This window comes from Vipera ursinii (genome assembly GCF_947247035.1).
Source record: "Vipera ursinii genome assembly, chromosome: 1".
NCBI lineage: Eukaryota > Metazoa > Chordata > Lepidosauria > Squamata > Viperidae > Vipera > Vipera ursinii.
In genome coordinates this window covers 4,750,308-4,774,253 of record NC_139512.1, presented here as the reverse complement: position 1 = coordinate 4,774,253, position 23,946 = coordinate 4,750,308, and the positions used below count along the sequence as shown (strand labels likewise).

General features: G+C 44.4%; 1 protein-coding gene across 1 annotated transcript; it reads right to left on the bottom strand.

The window, feature by feature from the left end:
- Positions 1 to 2,634: 2,634 nt before the first annotated feature.
- On the bottom strand, positions 2,635 to 16,335 carry MEX3D (mex-3 RNA binding family member D). The gene is made up of 2 exons (XM_083349642.1): positions 15,504 to 16,335; positions 2,635 to 5,395 (listed from the first exon to the last, which is right to left on the bottom strand). Exons 1-2 carry the CDS (start codon positions 16,228 to 16,230, stop codon positions 4,101 to 4,103), a joined length of 2,022 nt encoding a protein of 673 aa, XP_083205768.1. The 5' UTR covers positions 16,231 to 16,335; the 3' UTR covers positions 2,635 to 4,100.
- Positions 16,336 to 23,946: the final 7,611 nt, after the last annotated feature.

Below are 23,946 nucleotides of genomic sequence, written 5' to 3'. Positions count from 1 at the left end.
GTTTGATACTCACCTATTGTTCTCTCTGGCATATTTTTATTTCTCAAGCAGTAAGCTGCAAAAGGATACTGATCAGCTGTCTCGTGATAGAGCTGTATTAATTTAGGCCAAGAACTAAATGTGATCCTTGATACATCACTCACCTCTGGCTTATAGAAAACCTGTAGCAAATAGCAAGACAGCTTGCGAAGGCACTACATAAAGCACAAAATTAGGGTTGTAGGGTTGTATGTCACTGTTGACAGCACAAAAAACAGTGTGCTCTCAAATTCAGGGCTTGAGGACCTACCGTTAAATAGCACAAATCAAGTTTCTGATCCCTAAGGTTGAAAGGATGTGCTTGGGAAAAAAATGTTCAGTTGCAAACTGGGTTAAGATGTCCAGGGGCTTCAGAAATGTATGTAGTTCCTTGCTCCGTCTTCCATGAATAAGAAAAAAGGTGATGGATCTCATCAGGGATCATGCACAATAGAGGGAAATATTCCTCCTTCACTTCTAAATGGCAGAGAAACCCTAATTAGAGGATGAGTGAAAAGCTTTAGAAGATGGACAGGAAGAGGCCACAGAATGTTCAAGGCTCTCTACCCAGGACATCATCCCTTGCTGAAGTTAAAAGATGAGAAAGGGAAAGATTGGGAAGCCATTTGTCTGAGATGGTGTAAGATTTTTTTCACTGGGCAGGGAGGGTTGGACTAGAAGACCTCCACGGTCCCTAACAACCTTAGGATTCTGGGATTTATACAAAGGTAAGAAGCCAAAATATGCCGGTCAGGTACAGTAAAAGCCAGCAGGTGCAGGCAGAGAGGCTGTTTTAGAGACATGGGGACGAAAACATTTTTTTAAAAATACTGTTCAGATGAAAAACTATTTACCTACATTTTTTAAGGAAATACCAAGTAGTCCTCCACTTATGACCGCAATTGAGCCTGGCAATTATGATTGTACAGTAATTTATTATGGTCATAAAGTGGGTCATCATATGACTGGACCTGATTATGACTTTTTGCAGTGGTTGTCAAGTAAACATAATGGTCATTAAGCAAATGTGGTGTTCGTTAAGCAGATCCCTTGTTTGCTATGGGCTGGTTTTTGCTGAAAACTGAAAGTAAACCCTGGTTTCCGGCAAAAATCCCATAAACCAGGGCTTTTCAACCAGTGGTACGGGTACCACCTGTGGTACATTGGCACCTGGCAGGTGGTACACAACCATCCTAGAAAAGTGGTAGTGGGGGAGGGGAATGAGCTGAACTGGTGGTAGCACCGCACAAGCCTGAGCGAGAGATGGCTGGAGCTGCAGGGCTGTCAGGGCTCAGCGGATGAGCCAGGATCAGGGCTTCTTCGGGGCTGTCAGGGCTCAGAGGAAGCGCCAGGATCAGCGCCAGGTTCCAGCTGGAGCTTGGCGCTGATCCTGGAGCTTCTGAGCCCAGAAGAAGCACCGATCAGTTGGAATGTTGCAGCATCTCCAGGGTCTCGTAATTTACATTCAGATGTTTGGCAACTGATTCATATTTATGATGGTCACAGTGTCCCAGGGTCATGTGAAGTGACCAAAACCTGCTGCAACTACCCAGTAGATGGGGGGGAATAAAAACCAAACACACCCACCCCTACTACCAATCCTCAAGAGAAATGCTCACAACAATGAAAACCTCGGACAGGAGGAAGAGCACCGCCGGGTGGGCAGGCAGGTGTCTGCCTCGGCTGTGACTTGGGGGGCACTTTTTTCAGTGCCATTGTAACTTAGAACAGTCACTAAGTGAGCTGTTGTAAGTCGAAGACTACCTGTACTTCATCACTTTCTTCCTTTTTTTTTGGTCATCAAGTTTTTGACACCTTGCTAGGCGACTGGTGGTACTCGGATACTGCCATAACCTAAAAGTGGTACAATGGGGGAAAAGGTTGAAACTCCCATGGCATAAACTGCAACCACAAGAGCATGGGATGCTGCAAACAGCTGTAAATGCAGACTGGCTGCCAAGTGTCCAAAATGCGGTCATGTGACAGGGGGAGGGGGGAAGAATAGCCATTGGAACTTTGGGGAACCAGGTTGTCAGTTTTGATGGTCCTGTCTTAAATCTGAATGGTTGATAAGCAACCAGTTGTAAGTTGAGGACTATCTGTAATGTGCTTACGGCAGGGGTCCCCAACCTTGGCAACTTTAAGACCTGTGAACTTCAACTCCCAGAATTCCCCAGCCTGGCTTACGGGAAGAATTCTATAAAACAACAGAACACAAGTGAGGGGTGGGAAAGCGCCAGAAAACTAGTGTGGTATACTGGTTTCAGTGCTCGACTGAAACTGGGGAGACCCAGGTTCAGTTTCCTCCTCACCCACCGTGGCTCTCTGGAGGACTTGGGGCCAGACCCTCCCTCTCAGCCCAAGAACCAGGATACTTCAGGGATTAAGGTGATGGAGTAAGATCAGGGACAGCCAGTCCCGCCTTCTCAGCCCATGAACCAATAAGGTGTAGTGAGGAAGGGGCTGGACTAGGAGTAGGGAGACCGGGTTTAAGTTCCTTTTCAGCCTCAGAAGCTCATTGGCTGACTCTGGGCCAGCTCCTCCCTTTTGATGCAATCTACCTTGCTGAATTCTAGGCATGCTATAAGACAAATAAAACTTTTGAATTATAATTCCCAAGAGTGACATTACTAGATTACCAGGACATATTGTCAGATAGTAAAAAGTCTTTTATTATTATCATCATCATCATCATCATCATCATCAGCATTATCATTATTATTATTATTAAGAAGGCTTTGAAGTTTAAAAAAAAAATAAAACTCTGGATACAATTTTCATAACTGTCAAGTCAGATCAACAAATATATATATATATATATATATATTTATATGTATATATTTCAGAACTTTAGCCGTTGGATGGTTAAGGGTCTGCTCGCCCCCACCCAATGCCAAGCCCCTTTTCTTAAAAAATAAAATATATTTTAGTTCTTAAAATTTATTCAATAAAGTAACTATTTTCCTAGAAATTCCCTACATATACACAGAGGTAAAAAATAAACTTTAAAAAGTCCAACATAAAAAAGAGACTTTTTTGCGTGTGCGTATTATGCTGATATTTATTTTTCCTTCTTTGCCCTCCCTAAGGGAGCCTGCCCGACTTCTCCCTCCAGCTTATTGGTCCCCCTTGAGAGTTAATATCAATTTATATAATTTGGGGGACCAGCCAAATACAGATAACACTTGTCTTGCCAACAACGAAAAATCATGTTCACGCTTTCTCTCTTCAGAACTGCATACAAAAAAAGTAAAGGAATAATATTAAGAGGAAGGAAGGGAGAAAGGAAAGGAAAGGAAAGGAAAGGAAAGGAAAGAAGAAAGAAAGAAAAAAGAAAGAAAGAAAGAAAGAGAGAGAGAGAGAGAGAGAGAGAAAGAAAGAAAGAAAGAAAGAAAGAAAGAAAGAAAGAAAGAAAGAAAGAAAGAAAGAAAGAAAAAAAAAGAAAGAAAGATCTTAAAAGTGCACATGGACTTTTGCTTGATTTATCTTTGCAAAAAGAAATACTGTTTGGGGAAAAAGGGCATGAGGAACAGCAAACATTTAACCCAACCCGGCCTGTGCTTCTGGGGCTGAGAGTTAAAGCTATTCTGTAAACAATATTTGAACAGATTTTTTTTTTTTTGCCCAGCTCTGAAAGCTGGCTCTGTGTTTTGTCCTCTTACCAAGCACAAAATACAATTCAGCCCTTAGATGTGTGGTATTCAAGTCCCAGAATTCTCAGCAGTGCTCATGACAGGGAATTCTGGGAGTTGAAATTGACACATCTGAAAGCTGCCCTAAATGGTGAAGACTCTATCTAATCTTCCCCTCCCACCACCAATATTATTTTCCCTCTCTCTACCTCGACGTATCTCCTTTCACTAGGCAAGGTTCAAAAGACATATTCCACTTCCCTTCCCACCCCCTCCAGGTTCTTTCACAAGTTCTGATTTCCAAAAAAAGGTTGATATAAACACAATTAGACGTTTGAAAAAAGCCATGTTCTTTGTTGTTCTTGTGGGTTCGTTTTGGAGGGAAAGGAAGTGTGTTTGTGTGTGTGTGGGGCGACAGGAAATGCATCGTGAGTCCCACCCACTCAGTGGCTATGAGAAAATATGGATGGCTTGCGTGGCTGGCGTGTGGCAGGCAGGGCACTGGGGCTCCACCCGGCCACAGATGCGCATGGCACACTCCATGCAGAAGAGGTTGTGGCCACAGGGCACGAGGGCAGCAATCACTTCGCTCTCAAAGCACACCATGCACTCGCGGGAATTCTTGCGAGCCCGTTCCGAACTGTTAGAATCAGTTGGCGAGCCGGAAGTGGCGGAGATGCTGCTTGGTAACGGAGAAGAGGAGGAGTAGCCGGTGCTGTTGGAGAAGGATGACATGGAGCCCTGGGCCGGCAGCCAGGACAGGGCACTGACTGGATCGCTCTGGATGCGCCGGGCCAAAGGATGCTCCAGAGCCACAGCAGGCTCTGGAAGGGTGGGGGAATGCCGAGGCGTGGCAGTGGTGCTGAGCATGCTGTTGCGTCTCTGAGCATTGCCGTTCACTGAGGAGGTGGAAGAACTGCTGAAGACCTGGAGGGGGTTGTTGGGAGCCTCAAAGGGGGACCAGATGGTGGTTGGTGTGGTGAGGTCCAAGGCCAAGAAGTCAAACCCAAAATCACCATCATCAGAGCCCAGTCCGGGGGCTGGGGGTTCGCTGAAAGAGTAACTGCCGTTGCTGGAAACAAAGGATCCCGTAGGGGGACTTTCAGCCACATGGCCCCCGAAGTAAGGCTCCGTGGCCGAGGTAGCACTACCCGAGGAACCAAGGCTATCGTTGCGTAAACTGGGCACAGTCCGTCGGGCAGGGTGAGGCGCTTTTGACCACAGGCTGGACGGATTGACCCCCATCAAGTCGAGGCAAACGTCGGTGCCGTTGGAATGAAAGTCGTTGTTGATGTTGATGTCGATGAAGGAGCCCGTCCTCATGGTAATGTGAGCCTCGATCTCCTCTCGCGCCCGGTCCACGTTTTCCGGCATGCCCGTCACCTCAAAGACCGGTTCCTTGTCCCGACTTGGGGTCACGATGTAGGTGTGCGTCTGTTGCTGGATGCGCTTGATGGTGGCTCCCTTTGGGCCCACCACTAGCCCAACCACACGGTAAGGGACCCTTACTTGGATGGTGGTCTGCCCGGGGAGGTTTGGAGGTGCCAGAACGGAGCCAGCCATGCCGTTGACTTTGTTGCGAGTGGCCCGGATCACGGAGAAGTGCTCGGCAGCCGAAAGGATCTCTCGCTTGGCCATCTCCACGTCCTCTTTCCGCCCTGTCACAATAAAAACGGGTTCCTCTCCTCTCACCGGTGTTTTGATATAAGTGTTAGTTTTCGCTCTCAGGGCTTTGATCTTGCATCCTGAAAGACAGAAATATCGAAGATGAGAAAAACAAAAGGGACAAGTCAGCTAGTGCAGAACTCTATTTATAAATCTTAGTCTTGCTTAGAAATATATCGCTGCATAAGAAATTGCACTGTCAAACAAAAACAGCTTTCCTAGATTTTCTATGACTTACCCCAACCTGGGCCTTTCAGGTGTAATGCACCCCAACTCCCAGAATCTCCTCCAAATCCTGGAGGTCACATTTTCCCCTGCCCCAAAACACTCCATTTGTAGCTACAGGTAGTCCTCGGCTTACAACCATTTTTCACATGACGGCTGCAGCATCCCCGTGGTCACGTGATCAAAATTCAGACACTTGGCAACTGGCATGTACTTATGATGGTTACAGTGTCCCGGGGTCATGTGAACAACTTTTACAACCTTCTGACAAGCAAAGTCAATGGGGAGGCCAGATCACTTAACAACCGCGTTACTAACTTAACAACTGCAGCGATTCACTTAACAACGGTGGCAAGAAATATTGTAAAATGGGCAATTAATGACTGTCTCAGCAACAGAAATTTGGGGGCCAGTTGTGGTTGTAAGTTGAGGACTACCTGTAGTGGGCCAAGCTGAAATCCAGAGCACAGGACACAGTGAGGTTTTGTTAGCAGAAGACGTCACCCCTTGAAGCCATAGACAAGTGGATGAAACAAAGGTTCTGCTGATGTTCCCAGGCACACTGGACAGTGGAGGCAGCCCTTGGCCTCTATTCAGTGGTACAGTTATTCATTTAGCACCCACCTCTGGCTTCTTGAAAACTTGTAGCAAATAGCAAGACAGCTTGCGAAATCACTATAAAAAGCACAAAGTTAAGGTTGTAGGGCTGTATGTCACTGTTGAGAGCACAAAAAAATAATAGTGTGCTCTCAATTTCAGGGGTTGAGGACCTACCATTAAATAGCACAAATCAAGTTTCTGGTCCCTAAGGTTGAAAGGATGTGCTTGGAAAAAAAATGTTCAGTTGCAAACTGGGTTAAGATGTCCAGGGGCTTCAGAAATGTATGTAGTTCCTTGCTCCCTCTTCCATGAGTAAGAAAAAAGGTGATGGATGTCATCAGGGATCATGCCCAATAAGAGTGAAATGTTCCTCCCTCACTTCTAAATGGCAGAGAAACCCTAATTAGAGGATGAGCGAAAAGGTTTAGAAGATGAACAGGTTATGAAAAACTCACTTAACAACCGTCTCGCTTAGCAACAAAAATTTTGGTCGTAAGTCAAGGACTATCTGTATTGCAATCCTCTGGAAGAGGTGGAACTACCTCTTTCTCCTCTTACTATTTTAAAATAACTAGAGAGCTTAAGGGAAAAATACAGATTTTTAAGGCACCTCTTAAGAACTCCTAATTCCACCACCCCCCGACTATTTCTCCCCCATCTCTTTATTAAAGGAGGGGAGAAATCAAGAGGCAAAATGCTCCAGTTCCTCTTAAGATAGCGTTTCCAACGTTGGCAAGTTTGAGATTGTGGACCTTAACTCCCAGAATGCCCCAGAATTCCATGAGGAATTCCGACTTCGTTTGTCAGCAGCCATCTGGGAAGGTTGCAAATGGCGATTGCATGACCCTGGTATGCTACAACTATTGTAAATAAATTTTGATCACATGGTTATGGGTATATTGCAATGGTCATAAATGCGATGACTAGTCAGAAGTCGCTTTTTTCAGTGCTGTTGTAACTTTGGTTGCTAAATGAGTGGTTGTAAGTCATGAACAACTTCTATGATAAGGACTAGAGACTTTTGGTTCTATTTTTAACAGAAGGAGAGATTCTTAGGGAAGGGAAGTAAGGCTTACACACAGGCCTTAAAACCAGGGACAAATTCAAATGCAAAATTGCCAACGTAAAAACCATAGGTTGTATGGAATGGAGTGAGGAATATGGGGTCCTATAGATTATGTTAAACGACAGCTCTAATGATCACAGTCAGTGGGAAAAATGTTGGATGCGATGGTTCAGTAGAGGTACATATTCCACCCCTAAAGAAACTAGATGTTCATTAACTTTAGTTTATTTTTAAAAGATTCCTGGATGGTTCAAGAAAGCATCTCAACTGCCTCTCCCCCTAGAATAGACTGTAGATCAGGGGCCCCCAACCTGTGGGCCACCGCCCATTACCGGGCTGTGGCTTCTTGGCCACTGGGCCGTGTGAAGGGATGGCCAGTGCACGCACCTCCCCCACACTTGTGCTAGTGCCGCCCCGAGCATCCCGCCGGCGCTAGCACCACCCTGACCCGAGCGCCCCACCAGAACTAGCGCTGTCCTCAGCATCCCACCGGCACTAGCGCCGCCCCGAACGTCTCCGAGGAATATAGATACTCCTCAACTTATAACAATTATCTAACGACCATTTGAAATTGCTGTGGCCCTGAAAGAGACTTATAATCAGCCCTTGCACTTTATAACCACAGCAGTGTCGCCAAAATCACGTGATGAAAATTTGGGCACTGGACAACTGACAAGTATTTACAACAATGGCAGCATCCATTAGATCATGTGATCATAATTTGTGACCTTTGTTTCTGTCAAGCAAAGTCAGTGGCGGATCCTGGATTTGCTAAACAACTGTCTGACTCACTTAACAGCCACCTTCCTTAGCTACAGAAATTCTGCTCCCAAATGTGGCCAAAATTTGAGGACTGCCTCTACTTCTCCTGTACACAGAAGCTCCACGCAACTGTCAATATGATGAACATTTACTGCTCATAAATAAAAACACATAAAATGCTGGGCCTCACAATGTTAATTTATCCTAAAAATCACCGCTGACACAAAAGCGTTATGAAGATGCACAGAGGGTACTTTTCAGCCATTCAGATTGGGAAAAACACTTTTGCAATCATTAAAGTGACCAGAAGCCTCTTTATTTTTGTGCTCTGCCTTCATAAAGCAGACTGAATCATTTTCCCATCCTGCGGATAGATCCCATCTATGATTCTCTTACGGGAAACAAAGATAATCAGCACAGGGATTAGCCATTCTTTCTCACAGAATTGATCTGGCCTCCTCTTATTGCTATCCAAGTTGGCAACCACTGTGCCGTTATGTAAATGAGCACCAAACTTTAGTTAAGAAAATTTACAAAGTCCTCGGCTTACAACCACAATGGAGTCCTAAATTCCCATTGGTAAGCAGTTGATGAGCACTGGCCCCTAGAGTTGGAAACGACTAGCACACATGTGCGGGGGAACCTTTACCTTTTAAGCAGTTGTTAAGTGAATTGTGCCTCATTTTACGACTTTTTGCCACAGTTAAGTGAATCCCCACAGTTGTTAAGTGATTCACGTGGTCGTTAAGTGAATCTGGTTCCCCCCACTGACTTTGCTTATCGGAAGCCGGATGGGAAGGTTACAAAGGGTGATCACAAGACCCTGGGACAGTGCAACCGTCGTAAATTCATGCCGGTTGTCAAACGCCTGAAAGTATATGGGGATACTGTAATGGTTGTAAGTGGTTGTAAATAACCTTTTTCAGTCCTGTTGTAACTTTGAATGGTCACTAAATGAAGAAGCAAGGACAAGAAGCAACAGATGGAAACTAATCAAGGAGAGAAGCAATCTAGAAGAAAGGAGAAATTTCCTGACAGTTAGGACAATTAACCAGTGGAACAACCTGCCTCCAGAAGTGGTGAATGCTCCAACACTGGAAGTTTTTAAGAAGAGACTGGACAGCCATTTGCCTGAAATCGTATAGGGTTTCCTGTCTGAGCAGGGGATTGGACTAGATGACCTCCAAGGTCCCTTCCAACTTCATCATCATCATCATCACCACCATCATCATCATGATGTTATTGTTGTTATTATATGTTGCCAAATTCACTCTCACAGACTCCAGGCAGTTGACAAGGATTTATCCGCACTCTGCAAACTCCTTCATCTTATCTGCCCCTAATCATGCATCACTGTTGTGCTTCCCTGGATCATGGTTAGGGTTTCCATTATTATAATAAGCTTATTTGATTCATTTACTTACCACATGCCTAATTTCTATTTGATATGTTTTCCTCTCTTCTGAATCAATTGGCTAATACTTTATGGGGATGAAGTTTTATGGGGTCTGCCTTATCAAACAAAGTGATTCTAGCCTGCCCTTCTCCAGTGAATCCACTGTGATCTTTGCCCTGACCACATCCCCCACCAAAGAAACTCACACCAAAAAGGTATACCAGAAAAAAAAGTGTGCAACACTAAACTGGCATTTTTCGGGAGTCTGGAGAGAAAAATCGGACAGAGGAGAATTAGGATTGAAAACATGTAACACTGATTGGGCCAGGAAATTGCTTGCCCTCCCTATCGCTATTTAATAAATGATCCTGAGGACAATCTTATGAAAAAGGAAATTTGCTCTTAGCCATGTTGCAGGAGGGAACAACAGAAGAAAAGCTATTTTTTTTAAAGAAAGAACACAATTTATGGAAAGCATAACTGCATAACCTAATTGTCCACTTTCCTTCCCCCCCCCCAGTCTGAAATGCTCAAGCTGACGTTCTGAGAAGGATTTCACAGGAACTTCCTATACTTAGACTAGTGTGGAAGGATTCTCTATGCAAGTACCTTGATATGCATGGAGATAGTCCTCAACTTACATACAGTGGCCAGTCAAAGTTACAACAGCGCTGAAAAAGCTGACTTATGATTGATCCCTGCACTTATGACTGTCGCAACATACCCAGTTACACAATCAAAATTCAGGTGCTTGGCAGTGAATTTGCACATATTTACGATAGCTGCAGCATCCTGGAGTCACATGATCGTTAACCAAATTTACTTAACGACTGTGTGATTCACTTAACAACTTCAGTAATTCACTTAACCATGGCAAAACAAGTCATAAAAGTGGGTGTGGCTCACTTAACAACTGCCTTGTTTAGCAGCAGAAATTCTGGTCCCAATTGTGATCGTAAGTCAAGGACCCCTGTATGCTTCTAGAGCCGCTTCCACGTGTGCAATTAAGAGCAAAGCATTCTTGGCTGGAATTTCCCTTTCCCTGCTGCTCACAAACCACTGGATTAATCTCTGAGGCAAATTGGTTAAATTCTGACTAGGTGGACTACTCCTGACCCTAGAAATACAATTCATTGAAATGTGGCTTGGTTGGGTGGGCGTAGCCAAAACTGGGTGAGAGAGACAGCTTGGGAACTTGTAGTTGAATAGCAAAGCCTTTTTTTATTTTTGCTTCTGAAAGTCCTAGGTTCAATTTTTGAAATCTTTCAATAGGACGCCAACGCACCAAGATATACCATATTGTCCTGCAAAAGCACTTGGCCATTCTACCTTGCAAAGATCCAGGAATATTAAAAAATCCAGGAAGGAATGTTATCTTTTAGAGAAGAAGTGGAGAATCATGGCCCTTTTATAACTTGTAGACCTCAGTTCAGGAATTCTGGGAGTTGAAGTCCACAAGTCATAAAAGGACCATTGTTCCCCACTCCTGTTTTAGAGGGAATGTAGCCCTTTATAGAACAAAGGCCAAATCTTTTATTGACCCATTGACCATTTTGGTGTAATGGTGTAGGTGCTGGCCTAGAAATCAGGAGACTTGAGTTCTAGTTCCACTTTAGGCAGGAAAGCTCTCTCTCTCAGCCCAACCCAGCTCCCAGGGTTGTTGTTGTGAGGAAAACAGGAGAGGAAGGAGTATTAGATACGTTTGCCACCTTGAATTATTTATAAAACTAATAAAAGGGGGATAAAAATCTAATACCCATCCATTTCAATTCAGTTAATGGCTTTATGCACCGTCATGCAGTCCAGTAATGAATTTGAGCAAGGCTACTGAAAGCTCAACTGGACTTAAGTGGCAAAGAGTTCCACTGGCTTTCACCTAGGCTGACGAGCACAGTTAGAACTTGGATAGGGTGCTGTAGGCACTCTCACAAAATGGCTTTCATAGATGGTTGAAGATCATGTCTGGTGTTTTGCTTTGCAACCCGCTGGTTTTCCATTGATAAGATCTGAGGGGAAGGGAGAAGGTAGGCCTCTAGGTAGGTATCCCCATGCACCCTGCTGCTCACAGGTGTATGTTACCTGTATGCAGCACACAGTAATGGCCATGGTATTGTCTAGTATTCCTCAGGTATCACTAGAGGTAAGTCTTCCACTTACAATTATTCGTTTAGTGACTGTTCAAAGTTACAACATCACTGGAAAAAATTGACTTAGGACCGTTTTTGACACTTACCACCACCGCAGCATCCCCATGGTCATGTGATCAAAATTTGAACACTTGGCAACTGGCATGTATTTATGATACCCTGAGGTCACTTTTTGTGACCCTCTGACAACTAAAGTCAGTGGGGAAGCCAGATTCACTTAACAATCGTGTTGCTAACTTAACAAGTGCAGTGATTCACTTAACCACTGTGGCAAGAGAGGTTGTACAATGGGGCAAAACTCACTTACCAACTGTCTTGCTTAGCAGTAGAAATTTTGGGCTCAATTTTGGTTGCATGTCCCTCAAAGGGGCTAAAGAAAGAACTTTCCAAGACAACATGCATTCTCCAAGACTTGCTTCCATCAGTCAGTCCAGAAGGACATCACAATCCACTGCACTAAAAATCATCAACGGATCCAGAAAGAAAAACAGGAATGGATCCATTTCTTCATGACACTCGTAGGAGAGAGAATCCTTCAAAGTGAGAAAAAGCAACAAAGATGATTGGGGAACTGGAGGCTAAAACATATAGGGAATGGTTACTGGAATTGGGTATGTGTAGTTTAACAAAGAGAAGGGTGAGGGGTGACATGATAGCAGTGTTCCAATATCTCAGGGGCCGCCACAAAGAGGAGGGAGTCAAGCTATTCTCCAAAGCACCTAAAAGCAGGACAAGAAGCAACGGATGGAGACTAGTCAAGGAGAGAAGCAACCTAGAACTAAGGAGAAACTTCCTGAGAGTTAGAACAATTAACCAGTGGAACAACCTGCCTCCAGAAGTGGTGAATGCTCCAACACTGGAAGTTTTTAAGAGGAGACTGGACAGCCATTTGCCTGAAATAGTATAGGGTTTCCTGCCTGAGCAGGGGGTTGGACTAGATGACCTCCAAGGTCCCTTCCAACTTTTTATTATTATTATTATTATTATTATTATTATTATTATTATTATTATTATTATTATTATTATTATTATTATTCCTATTATTTTTTGCCTGATTTCAATGGGTTCAGATTCAATCTTGGAAGGTCTTTTCAACAACCTTGGCTGAAAGTAATAAAAAAAATTTGACCATTATATAGAAGATGCTTCATTCTCTCCAACAGTGGTCTTTTCTGGACTGACACGAGATGTTTAGGCCCTTCAGAAGAAAAGAAAAGAAAAAGCAAGATGCCATATTTACAAATTAAAAGCAAACAGAGGAAAATGACCCTAATAGAATTTTTGGCCCAGTACCTATTCTGCAGGTGAAACTTTAGCAGGCATCAGCCTTTTTTTCCTTCCTAATTGCCTCTTTAACAACAAAGCATGGTGGCTGAACAAATTTGGAGAATCTGGGTTCATAACTGAAGTGAAATTTGAATTTCAAGACAGATGGAAACACTGTTCCATGATGAGAGCTAGAAACTTGAAGCTGAATAGGGGATCTATGTGCATTTTCAAGAAAGAAGAATGTGCTATTGTACGCAAAACTCAGCTACCTAAGAAATCTTTTACCTAAGAAAATATACAAGGAAATGCAAAAACTGTATTGTTTAAATTGTATATTTTGCACTTCACAACTAAACTTTATCAGATAAATTTCCTCTATAACATTTGTTGTTGGATGTATGCTAGTAATAATTTTTTTTAAAAAAGTTGCCTATGCACCAGAAAACATATTTTTCATGGAGCTGCATAAACATTTCTAAAGATTTTTATCTTTTAAGGCAGACATGTCAAACACAAGGCCCGGGGGCCGGATCCGGCCCGCAAAGTGGTTTCATGTGGCCCATGAAACCATCCTGGAAACAGTGAGGGAACGGCCCCCACTGCCTTGGCCCTGGCCCAGAGACCCTCCTTCTGCCAGAGACCCTCAGATCTGTCCCACTCCTGCCCAGGCCCCCATAGGCACCCTTGATGCGAACGATGTAGAGCTGGCCACGCCCACCCAGTAGGCCATACGCACTCTTGCCACGCCCACCCAGTAGGCCACGCCCACCCTGGCCATACCCACCCGGCCCCCTGAGGGCAACTGCAATGCTGATCCGGCCCTCAATGAAATTGAGTTTGACACCCCTTTTTTAAGGCAATACTGCTTTAATCAACATCTACTCGGTCAACATCACTATTTACAAGCAGTGCGAGACAGCACCAGATTTTCTAAAAAAGATATCTTTGAGCAAACACTGTGTTTTATCCACCACTAACTAATCACACTCTATGTGCTAGAGATAGTGAAAAGAGTTACCAGATTGGACAGTAAAAACCTCAAACTGCCTTTTTGAGAAATTAAACACTGACTTCTGCTAAGACAGGAGAAGCAAAAAAAAAAAGTTGGGAGGAGAGCTGTATGGCCTAATATAAATTGGGTGTGGCCAAAAAGGGGCGGGAGGGGAAGGGGGGGTTAGTTCCAGAATTATCCAATAGGATACAAGGAGCGTGATGTCACCGTGCTCAACACAGCATGGTCTCAGTTAACAAAGCGAACAATAGGGCAGATATGTGCCCCATTGACAAGGGGAAAAGACTGATACAGACCCCAAAATTACAAACTTTAAAAATAGAAAAATGTTATACAGCCACCTAGGCTGGTTATAAATGCAGAGGTGGAATAATTCCTATTTAGATGCTTGGAGAATGTCTTAAAATGTCCCAGCTTTGGAAAAATGGAAAGGTACATTTTCCTACAATATATTTTGGCATTCATTATGGTAGTTTTCAAATATAAAACCAGCAAAGGAAAACAGGGGAACATCAGTTCAAGATTCAGCCTACCATACGCTCACCTTTGCCCATTGAAACTTGCTTATTCTCTTTATACTTTTGCTGCTAAGAAAAATGGGTTTTATAAATCAAAATCTTAAAATGTATGGAAAGAAGGAAAGAATGTGAATAATTGAAATTATGCTGAGTGAGCAATTCACAAAAAGAACATGGGTCCAGAAAGAAGCGGGACCTGAAAAAAGGGGCAGAGGTAACACCCATTTTGCATGGATTCCAAAAGACGGTCAAGTTTGCCAACTTCTTATAGCTTTTTCATCCAGAAAGAACAAAAAGCACCCAAACCTGTGCTCAAATGAATCTCCTCAATGTGTGCAGCACCTTGTCTTTTCAAAACGAGGATTATCTTTAAATGCAATTCATAAAGATGCTTACTCAGTTCTCTCAAAACAAGGGAAAGTAGGTGGAAATGGAATATTGTTATTTCTGGAATAATTTTTCCAACTGTAAATGTCAAAAGTTTTTTAGTTTCCTTCCTTCCTTCCTCTTCACATTTCTATCACACGAAAGAACAAAGAAGCTTTTAAAAGTCTCCCCAAAGCCAAATGGAACAGGCCCAGAAATTAGGCGTTCCTTGGCTTTCTGGATTTCGGTAAAGTTTGAATTAAGGAAGAGAAATACAAAGCCAAATATGGCTGGATTTAGCCACACAAAAGCTGGAAAAGTTGGTGTTGGGCATAGAGAGATGAAGTCTGCCAGCTTTCACATTCAGAAAGCTACACCTGGGGGGGGGGGGAATGCAGCATTTCTAAATGCTTACATAAAATAACTTAGATTGGGGTGTCCACATATATTGGTTGCCTCAGCAGGATCACACACCTTCCCTTCCAAAGTTTTGTTTTAAAAAAAGAAAACAAAACAACCAGCAGTTTGTTCTATTTCCTCCAAACATGGGATGGTACTATGGATGCTGCTTAAAAAAAAGAAAGAAAGCTCTTTTCATCCCCAAATAAATTAAAGAGAAAGATACAAACCCATATAAAAGGCAACCTTCCCAAGACTTTTAAAAAGATATGTAGGAGATTGCTGAGTAATTGGGGAGTGGGGAAGAGGATCTAGGGGCAGGTGGGCGGTCAAAACTAAGGGTGGCGAACCCGCCCTTTCCTACTGATGGGCTAACTTTATTATGGGCACAACCAACCAACTCTTCTTGCTTTCCTTGACGGTTTTACCTTGACGGCCCACGATTTCTGCCACATGTTCCGAGCTGGGCACCGAGACGCATTCTGTCATGTTGACACTCTTCTTGCGGCTGCCGATGATGCCCAGCTGCCCGGCCAGCAGGGGGTGCTGCGGCGGGGGAGGGTGTCCCAGATGGGGCGGGAAGGCCCCGAGGATCTCCACGGGGGAGACGGAGTTGGAGGCGGGGGGGCTGCCCTGGGCGTCCAGCAGGACCAGGCCCCCACCTCCGGGCGGCGCTGCTGCCAGGGGGGGCAGCCCATGGTAGCCGAAGGGGTCCAGCCCTCCTGGATCACCTGCCTCCATCAGGTCGTCCTCGGGTCGTGGTCCTCCTCCTCCTCCTCCTCCATCCTCCTTGGCCGCCGCCTCCTCCTGCCGCTGCTGCCGCCTCTCCTCCTCCGCTTCGTCTCTCCCGCCTTCTCCTTCCTCCTCTTCTTCTTCCTCCTCCTCCTCCTCCTCCTCCGCCGCCAGCCCTAAGATGGAAAGCTGCTCCAAGGCCAGGGAAAGCTCCGCCACGGGGTCTCGGGGCGCCTCGGCTTCTTGCAGGAGAGGCGGGGAAGGCGGCTCCAGGCTGGGCTGCTCGGGGCCGGCCGGCAGGGCGAAGCCGCTGCCGGAACAAGCCGGCTGCTGTGCGATCTGGGGGGTCAGCAGCCCGCCCAAGCCAGGCGGGGGGCAGCAGCGGGAGGCTTCTCCATCCAGCTGGTAGATGGCGCTGGGCATGGCTGCCTGCAGCTCCCCCTCCGCCTCTTCCTCCTCCTCCTCCTCCTGCTGCCCCCCCAGCCTGGGACGGGCTCTCTGCCTCCGGCTTCGGGTCGCTCTCTTGGGCTGCTGCCGCCGCCGCCGCACCGCCCCCAGATCGGCTCCGCTCGCCTAGGCTCCCGCCCCCCTGCCTCCTCCTCCTCCTCCTCCTCCTCCTTTGTTTGCTGGCCCTGCCACCGCCTTCATCCAGCAGCCCGGCCCGGAGAGGGGGGGAAGGAGGGAGGGAGGGAGGTTGGTTGGACGGGGCGGGCAGTCCGAGCGGAGGCTGCCGGCAGCAACCGCCCCCCCCACACACCCGATGGCGCCTCGCCGCGCCTCTGTCCCACCCAGAAAGAGCACGTCATCTCCAGCCCAACAATGAAAGCCTGGGGGGGGGAGAGAAAAGAGGGAAGGCGCATGCGCGGGGAAAGCCTTTCTCCCCACCCTTCACCCCCTCCCGGGGTAGGCCCGCCTCCTCCCACGCACCGCGAAGGGGGTTGAAACCGCGGCCACGCCTTCCAACTTCTGGCTTGGGAAAAATGGGGTCGGTTTGGGCCGGTAGGGACGCCTTCCCTCCCTAACCCGATTTCCTGCCCTGTCTTTGTAGTAAAATATAGTGAATTCGCCTGGTGCAAGGGGGTGGGGAAGGGACTTTGGGGGGAAAAAGGTGCGCTTAAAAAAAATGGAACCCCCCCCCGTTCCCAGCCAAGGTTTTGGGGAGTATTCGAGTGCAAAAGCGGTTTACTTGGCCGCCTTTGGAAGAAATCGCTTTTTTTCCCCTAGCTTGCAACCCTGAAGTTTCCTCGTGGTCTACCATCCCAGCATTTCAGCCAAGGTCTCTTTAGGTGTCTGCTCCTGTGGACGTGGCGTGTTTAGTTAGGTCAGTAAAGAGCCTAATTGGTGACTTTTAAAGAAAACGCCATGTTGGCTAATATTACCTCCTGCCCCCCCCCGTTAGGTTTAATATTTTTTCTTGATCTGAAAAATGAATCGATAAAGGAACTACAGTAAGAATATTGTGTGAACCCAGTTACTAAATTGACTTGCGAGGCCGGTGTGTTGTGCAAGTAGTTCACATGGTGTAATAAGATGGAGGGTTTGTGTCACTGTAAGCTGGGGGTTGGGGGCACAAAGGGAGGCTCAGCCAATCTCAATGTATACGTGGTTGTACTTTGACAATAAAGGTTCATTCATTCATAAATCTTATTTTAACCTAGCCTTGGGAACCAGTGAGAGTGGTCAGATTAGGATTTAGTGTATTGTGCAAAACTGTGGACTTGGGACAATAACCTCATTCCAGCATAGCTCCAAGTCCTGACCATCTTCTGCCTTCTCTGCAGAAAGAATCCCCTCTCAGTTCAGAGATAAACCTGCAGACGTCTTTGAATTCCATGCTTCTCTGTCCCACCATTCCCAAGTTTTTCCATAGCCAGGAATGCAGAATTATCAGCCTTAGCTCTGGCTGTGATTGATTAATGGCCATCAAATTGGTGTTAACTCTTGGTGACTTGTCCCCAAGTTGGTCCTTCAGTTGTAATTCATCTTTCTGTTGGCTGTCTTTTTTCCTTCCGCTCTCCCCAACTTTATGGACTTCTCAAGGAGCTGGATCTTTGCATCCAAAATTGAGCTTGGTCATCATGTGGGAACTCCGAATTGATTTAGTGATTCATTTTATGTTCTTGGTTGTTCATGATATTCTCTGGAGTCTTCTTCAACAGCAAAGTTCAAAAGCATCTATACTCTTTTTTTTTGCTTTTTTCCAAGTCCAACTTTTGCTTCCATAGAAAACCACTGTATGCCTAATTCTGATCTTTTGATGCAAAATACAGTTCAGTGAATGAATGAAGCCATGTGCTTCTTCCTCAGTTGGAACGATTCGAATCTCCAATGTAAATAATCCCAAAGGTTTTATTGCTTTTCATCTCCCCCCCCCTTAAATAATTTGGATGTCACTTGATTGCTTAATGGTTATTTTTTTAAAAAAACAATAACGGTGACAAATTATGGTAAAAATTCAAATGCATACATTAAAAGACTTCAGAGAAAATAAACATAATTTACTGAACAAATTGAAGTACATTGTTCTGGCGTTTCATCTATAAAACCACTAACTACAATAAAAAATAAGCCTTTAGTAATATAATGAAGGTTGCACAAATGTAAAAAATGGGAGTATGACTATCCTGTCCTTATTTTCTTACATCCCTTGTCCCTGTATATCAGGGGTTTCAAACTGACAGCAGGTGGGCCGGATGCATCACGAGGAAACTGCACCCACTCCATTGCTGGCAATGGAGAAAAAGCTTGGATACGTCACGCGACATCACGTGATGTCGCGAGTTAGACATGTCTGCTGTACATTGTAACATGATTATTGTACTGCTTTGGGTCTTATTGTAACTAGTTAAAACTAATGCACCAATACTGATATTCTGCCTACAAAGCTATTGATTTCCCCAAGGGTGTTTTACTCTTGTGATTATTAGTGACTCCAACTAATTATTGAAAGAAGATGCAATAATTGACTTTTTAGCTGAGAATACGTCCCTAGGGAAGTACTTTTGAATAGACATGGATAGTGTTGAATTGTAAATATTGTATTGCTGTAGTTTATGAAATGTATACACTGCCCAACTCAACAACTCTAAATTATGGCAAGCACAATGAAGTGAGGATTCTCACTTTGCCTCAACATAATCATCATAATCCTGGGTGAAGAATGGCTCTTCTAAACAACAGCAGGGTGGGTGCCATCCACACCTTGGGCAAAGCCTCATTCCAGAGGACAGGTGCTGCCACAAAGGTGTGATGCCAACTCTTTTGAGATTGAACCGGCTGGGAAATACCGCAGATGGTGCCTCAAGTAACCAGGCCCAATGCTATGTAGGATTTTCTAAGTACTGAGGCATGCCTGTCATTGCTCACACCATTGCATTCTGGACCAGTTGAACCTTCTGGGTTGTCTTCAAGTGTAACCCCACATAGAGCACATTGCAGTAGTCAAACCATGAGATAAGCTTGTATGCCCTGTATGTATATGTCGTATGGATAAGAGTTTACAAAACAAGTTGTAATGTTTTGATATTCAGAGGAAATATTTAACAATGTTCAAGAACATCTGGAAGAACATTTCAGCAATAAAAGATAATCCCATGACATTTTTTTTTCTCCCTTTAGAATTATAAAGTGCTTAATTTTGGCTTATCGTGTGCATCTAGTAAATATTTATACCTTCTATCTTCACTTGCCAAAATACACAGAATTTTCTGGATTTGCCCTAAAATGTGTAATTGTGCACAGAATTAAGTTTGTAAATGTTTCAGGGCCAGGTATGAATATATTTATTAATGTGAGTAGAAATTGTGCAATTCTGAACCCCAAACCCACTATAGCAAAGAAATTACTTTTTTATGGATTTAAATAAATTCCTATTTTTTTCAGTATTCTTTTTCATTTGGTAAGTTTACTTGTACTACAGGTAACCCTCAACTTACCATCATTCATTTAGCAACTGTTTGAAGTTACAACAGCACTGAAAAAAGTGACTTACAACTGGTCCTTGCCCTTATGATCCCTACGGTCACATGATCAAAACTTGCGTACTTTGGCAATTGCCATGTATTTGCAATGGTTGCAACGTCCTGGTGTCCCGTGATCACCATTTGCAACCTTCCCAGCTGGCTTCCAATGAGCAGAGTCAATGGGGAAAGCCAGATTACTTTGAGGACACGCATGATTTGCTTATCAAATGGAGTAATTTGCTTGGCAAAAAGGGTCATAACATTGGATGTAACTAACTTAACCACCACCTGACTTAGCAACAGAAATTCTGGTTCCACTTGTGTTCTTAACTCAAGGGCGCTAGTATATTATTTTACACAATGGGTGTAATTTGTTCAGTATTTTTGTCACCTTGATGCTTTGGAAGATGATTATAAGACGAGTGATGTTCATATAAATAACTTGATAAACTGGTTAAAAGTTTATCTGTGGCAAGCTGCATCTATTCATGTATCCCCCCCCCCCCCCCAGTTCCTCTCCTCCCATGATGGAACAAAATATTTACAGACTAAGTATGAACATCAGCCTGTTTTAAGTCCAGTTTATATGGAAGGCAGCCTTGTTGTTTGTGGCCCCATGGACCATAGCACACCAAGCGCCCGTCCCCCATTGTCTCCCAGAGTTCATGCTCATTGCATCGATGACACTATCTAACCATCCCATCCTCTGTCATCCCCTTCTCCTTTTACCTTCCATCTTTCCCAACATCGGGGTCTTTTTCCAAGGAATTTTTTCTTCTCATTTGGTGGCCAAAGTATTTGAGCTTCAACTTCAGTCTCTGTCCTTCCAAAGAACAGTCAGGATTGATTTCTTTTAGGATTGACTGATTTGATCCCCTTGCAGTTCAAGGGACTCTCAAGGCTCTTCTCCAACATCACAATTCTGCAGCATCAATTTTTCGATGCTCTGCCTTCCTTATGGTCCAACTCTCACAACCATGCATCGCTACAGGGAAAACTATAGCTTTGACACTATGGATTGTCTGCAAGGTGATGTCTTTGCTTTTTAATATGCTGTCTGCAGTCCTCTTGGAAAATAAAATATGTTACTGCTTCCATTTCTTGCAGCCTTCCTACTGCCCTCCTTTGTTGAAATACAGCAGCTGAAAGGCAGAATCAGTTTCCAGATAAAATGAGGGTCAGTATCTTCTCTGCCTAAGATACTGGAATAACTTTTTGTCAATGTCAGCTGATGGGGGTGGGGCAGTTGTATCTTTAAAAGCGCGAAATGGATGCTATAAGCATTTGCCAGCCTTCAGACGCTCATTTTGTGAGGCCCACAGTCATAACCCAATATTAATGGTTTAGTACATGTCAATTTGTCAGTACTTGACAAATTTTGATTTAACACAAGGTGTGGATTCTAACAAAGACTTCTCCAGTCTGGTGCTTCCTACAGGCTGGTCCCCATATTCTCCACTCAATATAGGGTAGTGTTTCTCAACCTTGGCAGCTTTAAGATATGTGGACTGCAAATCTCAGTATGCTGGCTGGCAGTATGCTCCCTTCTGGGAGAGGAAGTCCACATATCTCGAAGCTGCCAAAGTTGAGAAAGACTGGCTTCTGGGAAATGATAATGCAGGGTATCTCCTGCACCAAGGGGAAGGAAGCTTCATTGTTCAAAATCCTTTTGGACATATACTAGCAGGACCATCTGCTTTAGGTTATACTGTGGGTGACTTTACACATCCCTAAAATACGGAACACTTGTGCATGGTAAGCCACTGGCTGGTTATTAGGTATGAACGCTACTTCCTTACTATATACTTTATTACTAGTGGCCCCTTTTAAACGATTAAATGTATCATCCAGAATCAGAAAAGCCGCCGTTTCCTCTTGAATAAATGGAAAGTATTAGCTGCTCAGGATTCAGGTACTTAACTGAGAAAAGGCACTGCATTGTGCCTAGGAACTATATAGGGGAGGGTCTGGCACAGGCATTTATGTTAAGCAAACAGGAGGGTTTAATGTGTCTCGACACTTGTGTGTGTAGCTCAGTGGTGTATGAACCCAACCATTGCAATTTTTTCAAAAGGGGAGTATGATTCAGCCGGATGCAACTTAATAAATGAGGTATTAATGCCATGCATGAACTTGTAGAGTTTGAGATGACAGATGTAACTTGCTTCCTGCCATATCCAACCGAGCATGTCCTTGATCAGTGGGGTTAGTGCAGGGGTGTCAAACTGCCGCCCCGCGGGCCGGACACGTCATCTGGAAGACGCACCCACCCTATTGCCGGCAATGGCAAAACTCTCCCGATATGCTGCGCAACATCACGAGTTTGACATGTCTGGGTTAGTGGATCTAACTCTTATCCACAGCTGCTTGACCAAGCTTGGAGTTGCGTACACTGTAGATGTAGTGATCATTTACGGAGATTTTAGATGGATACAGGGCTATGAGCTTGTCATTATGACTAATCTTCTTCCCTCCCTAAACATTTTCGATACCGAAAAAAGTTCAGATTTTCCATTTTGTAATAATAGCTCTATAAAGGTTGGCACTTAGGTGACACTGCTCCAGTTATCAGGAAATGTTGATGTAAATCCAACCCTGAACGTTACCAAAACTTGCTCTTTTACAGTAGGCCCTTTTAACAGCAGAATGTATCAGCAATGAAGAGTAGCTTCCTCTTTCTAAGTGAGGTACTTTAAACCTGAGAATGCTTTTTACCAATAAGCATCTTCTCCTTTTATTAATATTTTTGTGTCAGTTCATACGGACATATTTATAATTGGCATTCAAGCAGGAAAACCCATGTCACATATTTAATTTCCAGGATAGGAAAGCATCCCTTTAAGAAGTTACATCTTTTATCCCTGCTGTCCAGGATTTTCCACTGGGCAAGAGACACAACTTCAACCCTGTGTCTTATAGCAGTTGTCATAAACAGTTGTTTTTCTTGTACCTCAGCAATGCTGATCAGACTAGCAACCTATTAATTCCCAATTACTTCACTATGAGAAACCCTGAAACAGAATACGGTAATAAAATGGCTTCACCTAATTCAGGCTGCCCTGCAAATAATATTAGCGTGTTGAACCTGGAAATATATTTCCGTCACAACTGGTCTCCATTCTGTCTGAACATTGGCAATCATTTTCATTTTGCACATTAGTTGTGCTTTTTTGGGGTGCTGATTCCTGGTGACTGCAGTTTTCTATGCAAGTTTTTGAAAGTAGTTTACCAAATTTTTAAAAGCCTTTTCCCAAAGGCTGAGAAAGGGACTGGCCCATGGGGTCACTTAACTGGCTTTGTGACCGTGGCAAGACTAGAACTCATGTTTTCCTGGTTTCTATAGCCTGATACCTTAACCACTGGACCAAACTGACTCTCTTGTTCAGTTTTTATTTATATTTTGCTTTTTTTTAAAAAAAAGCTAAACACAATTGTAATGTTGCCCTGTAGCAAAAAGTTTGACCGTTTGGGGCTCTAAAGTACTGCCAAGTAGGGAATGAAAACCAAAACTTTCATCGGGGAGGACTGTGTGGAGAGAGTTTCCTCCTTTAAATTTCTGGGAGTCTACCTCTGTGAAGATCTGACCTGGAAAGTTAACACAACCCAGGTGGCTAGAAAGGCCCAACAGAGACTTCATTTTCTCAGGGTCTTGCGGAAGAACAGGGTAGAACAACGGCTAATGACCCTCTTTTACCGGTCTACTATAGAGAGCGTCCTCTCGTACGGTATTGTGGTTTGGTATGCTGGTCTGACAGCCACGGATAGGAAAGCATTACAGAGGGTGGTGAGCACAGCACAAGACATTGCGGGCTGTTCCCTGACACCACTGGATGACATCGCCAGGGCTCGCTGCCTTGGAAGAGTGAGGAAAATTCTCAGGGATGACTCACACCCTGGACGGTATCTTTACTCTCCTACCATCCGGTAGGAGATATAGGAGTATAGCCAGCCGCACCAACAGGCTGAAAAACAGCTTTTATCCGTGGGCTGTTAGGCTTTTGAATGAGAAATAACTTTTGTGAATTTTATGCAGAATTGACTTGGGAGGCCGGTGTGTGGTGTAGCTGGTTCACATGGTGTAGTAAGATGGAGGGTTTGTTGTCACTGTGTGTTGGGGGGTGGGAGCACAAAGGGAGGCTCAGCTAATCACAGTTGTACTTTGACAATAAAGGTTCAT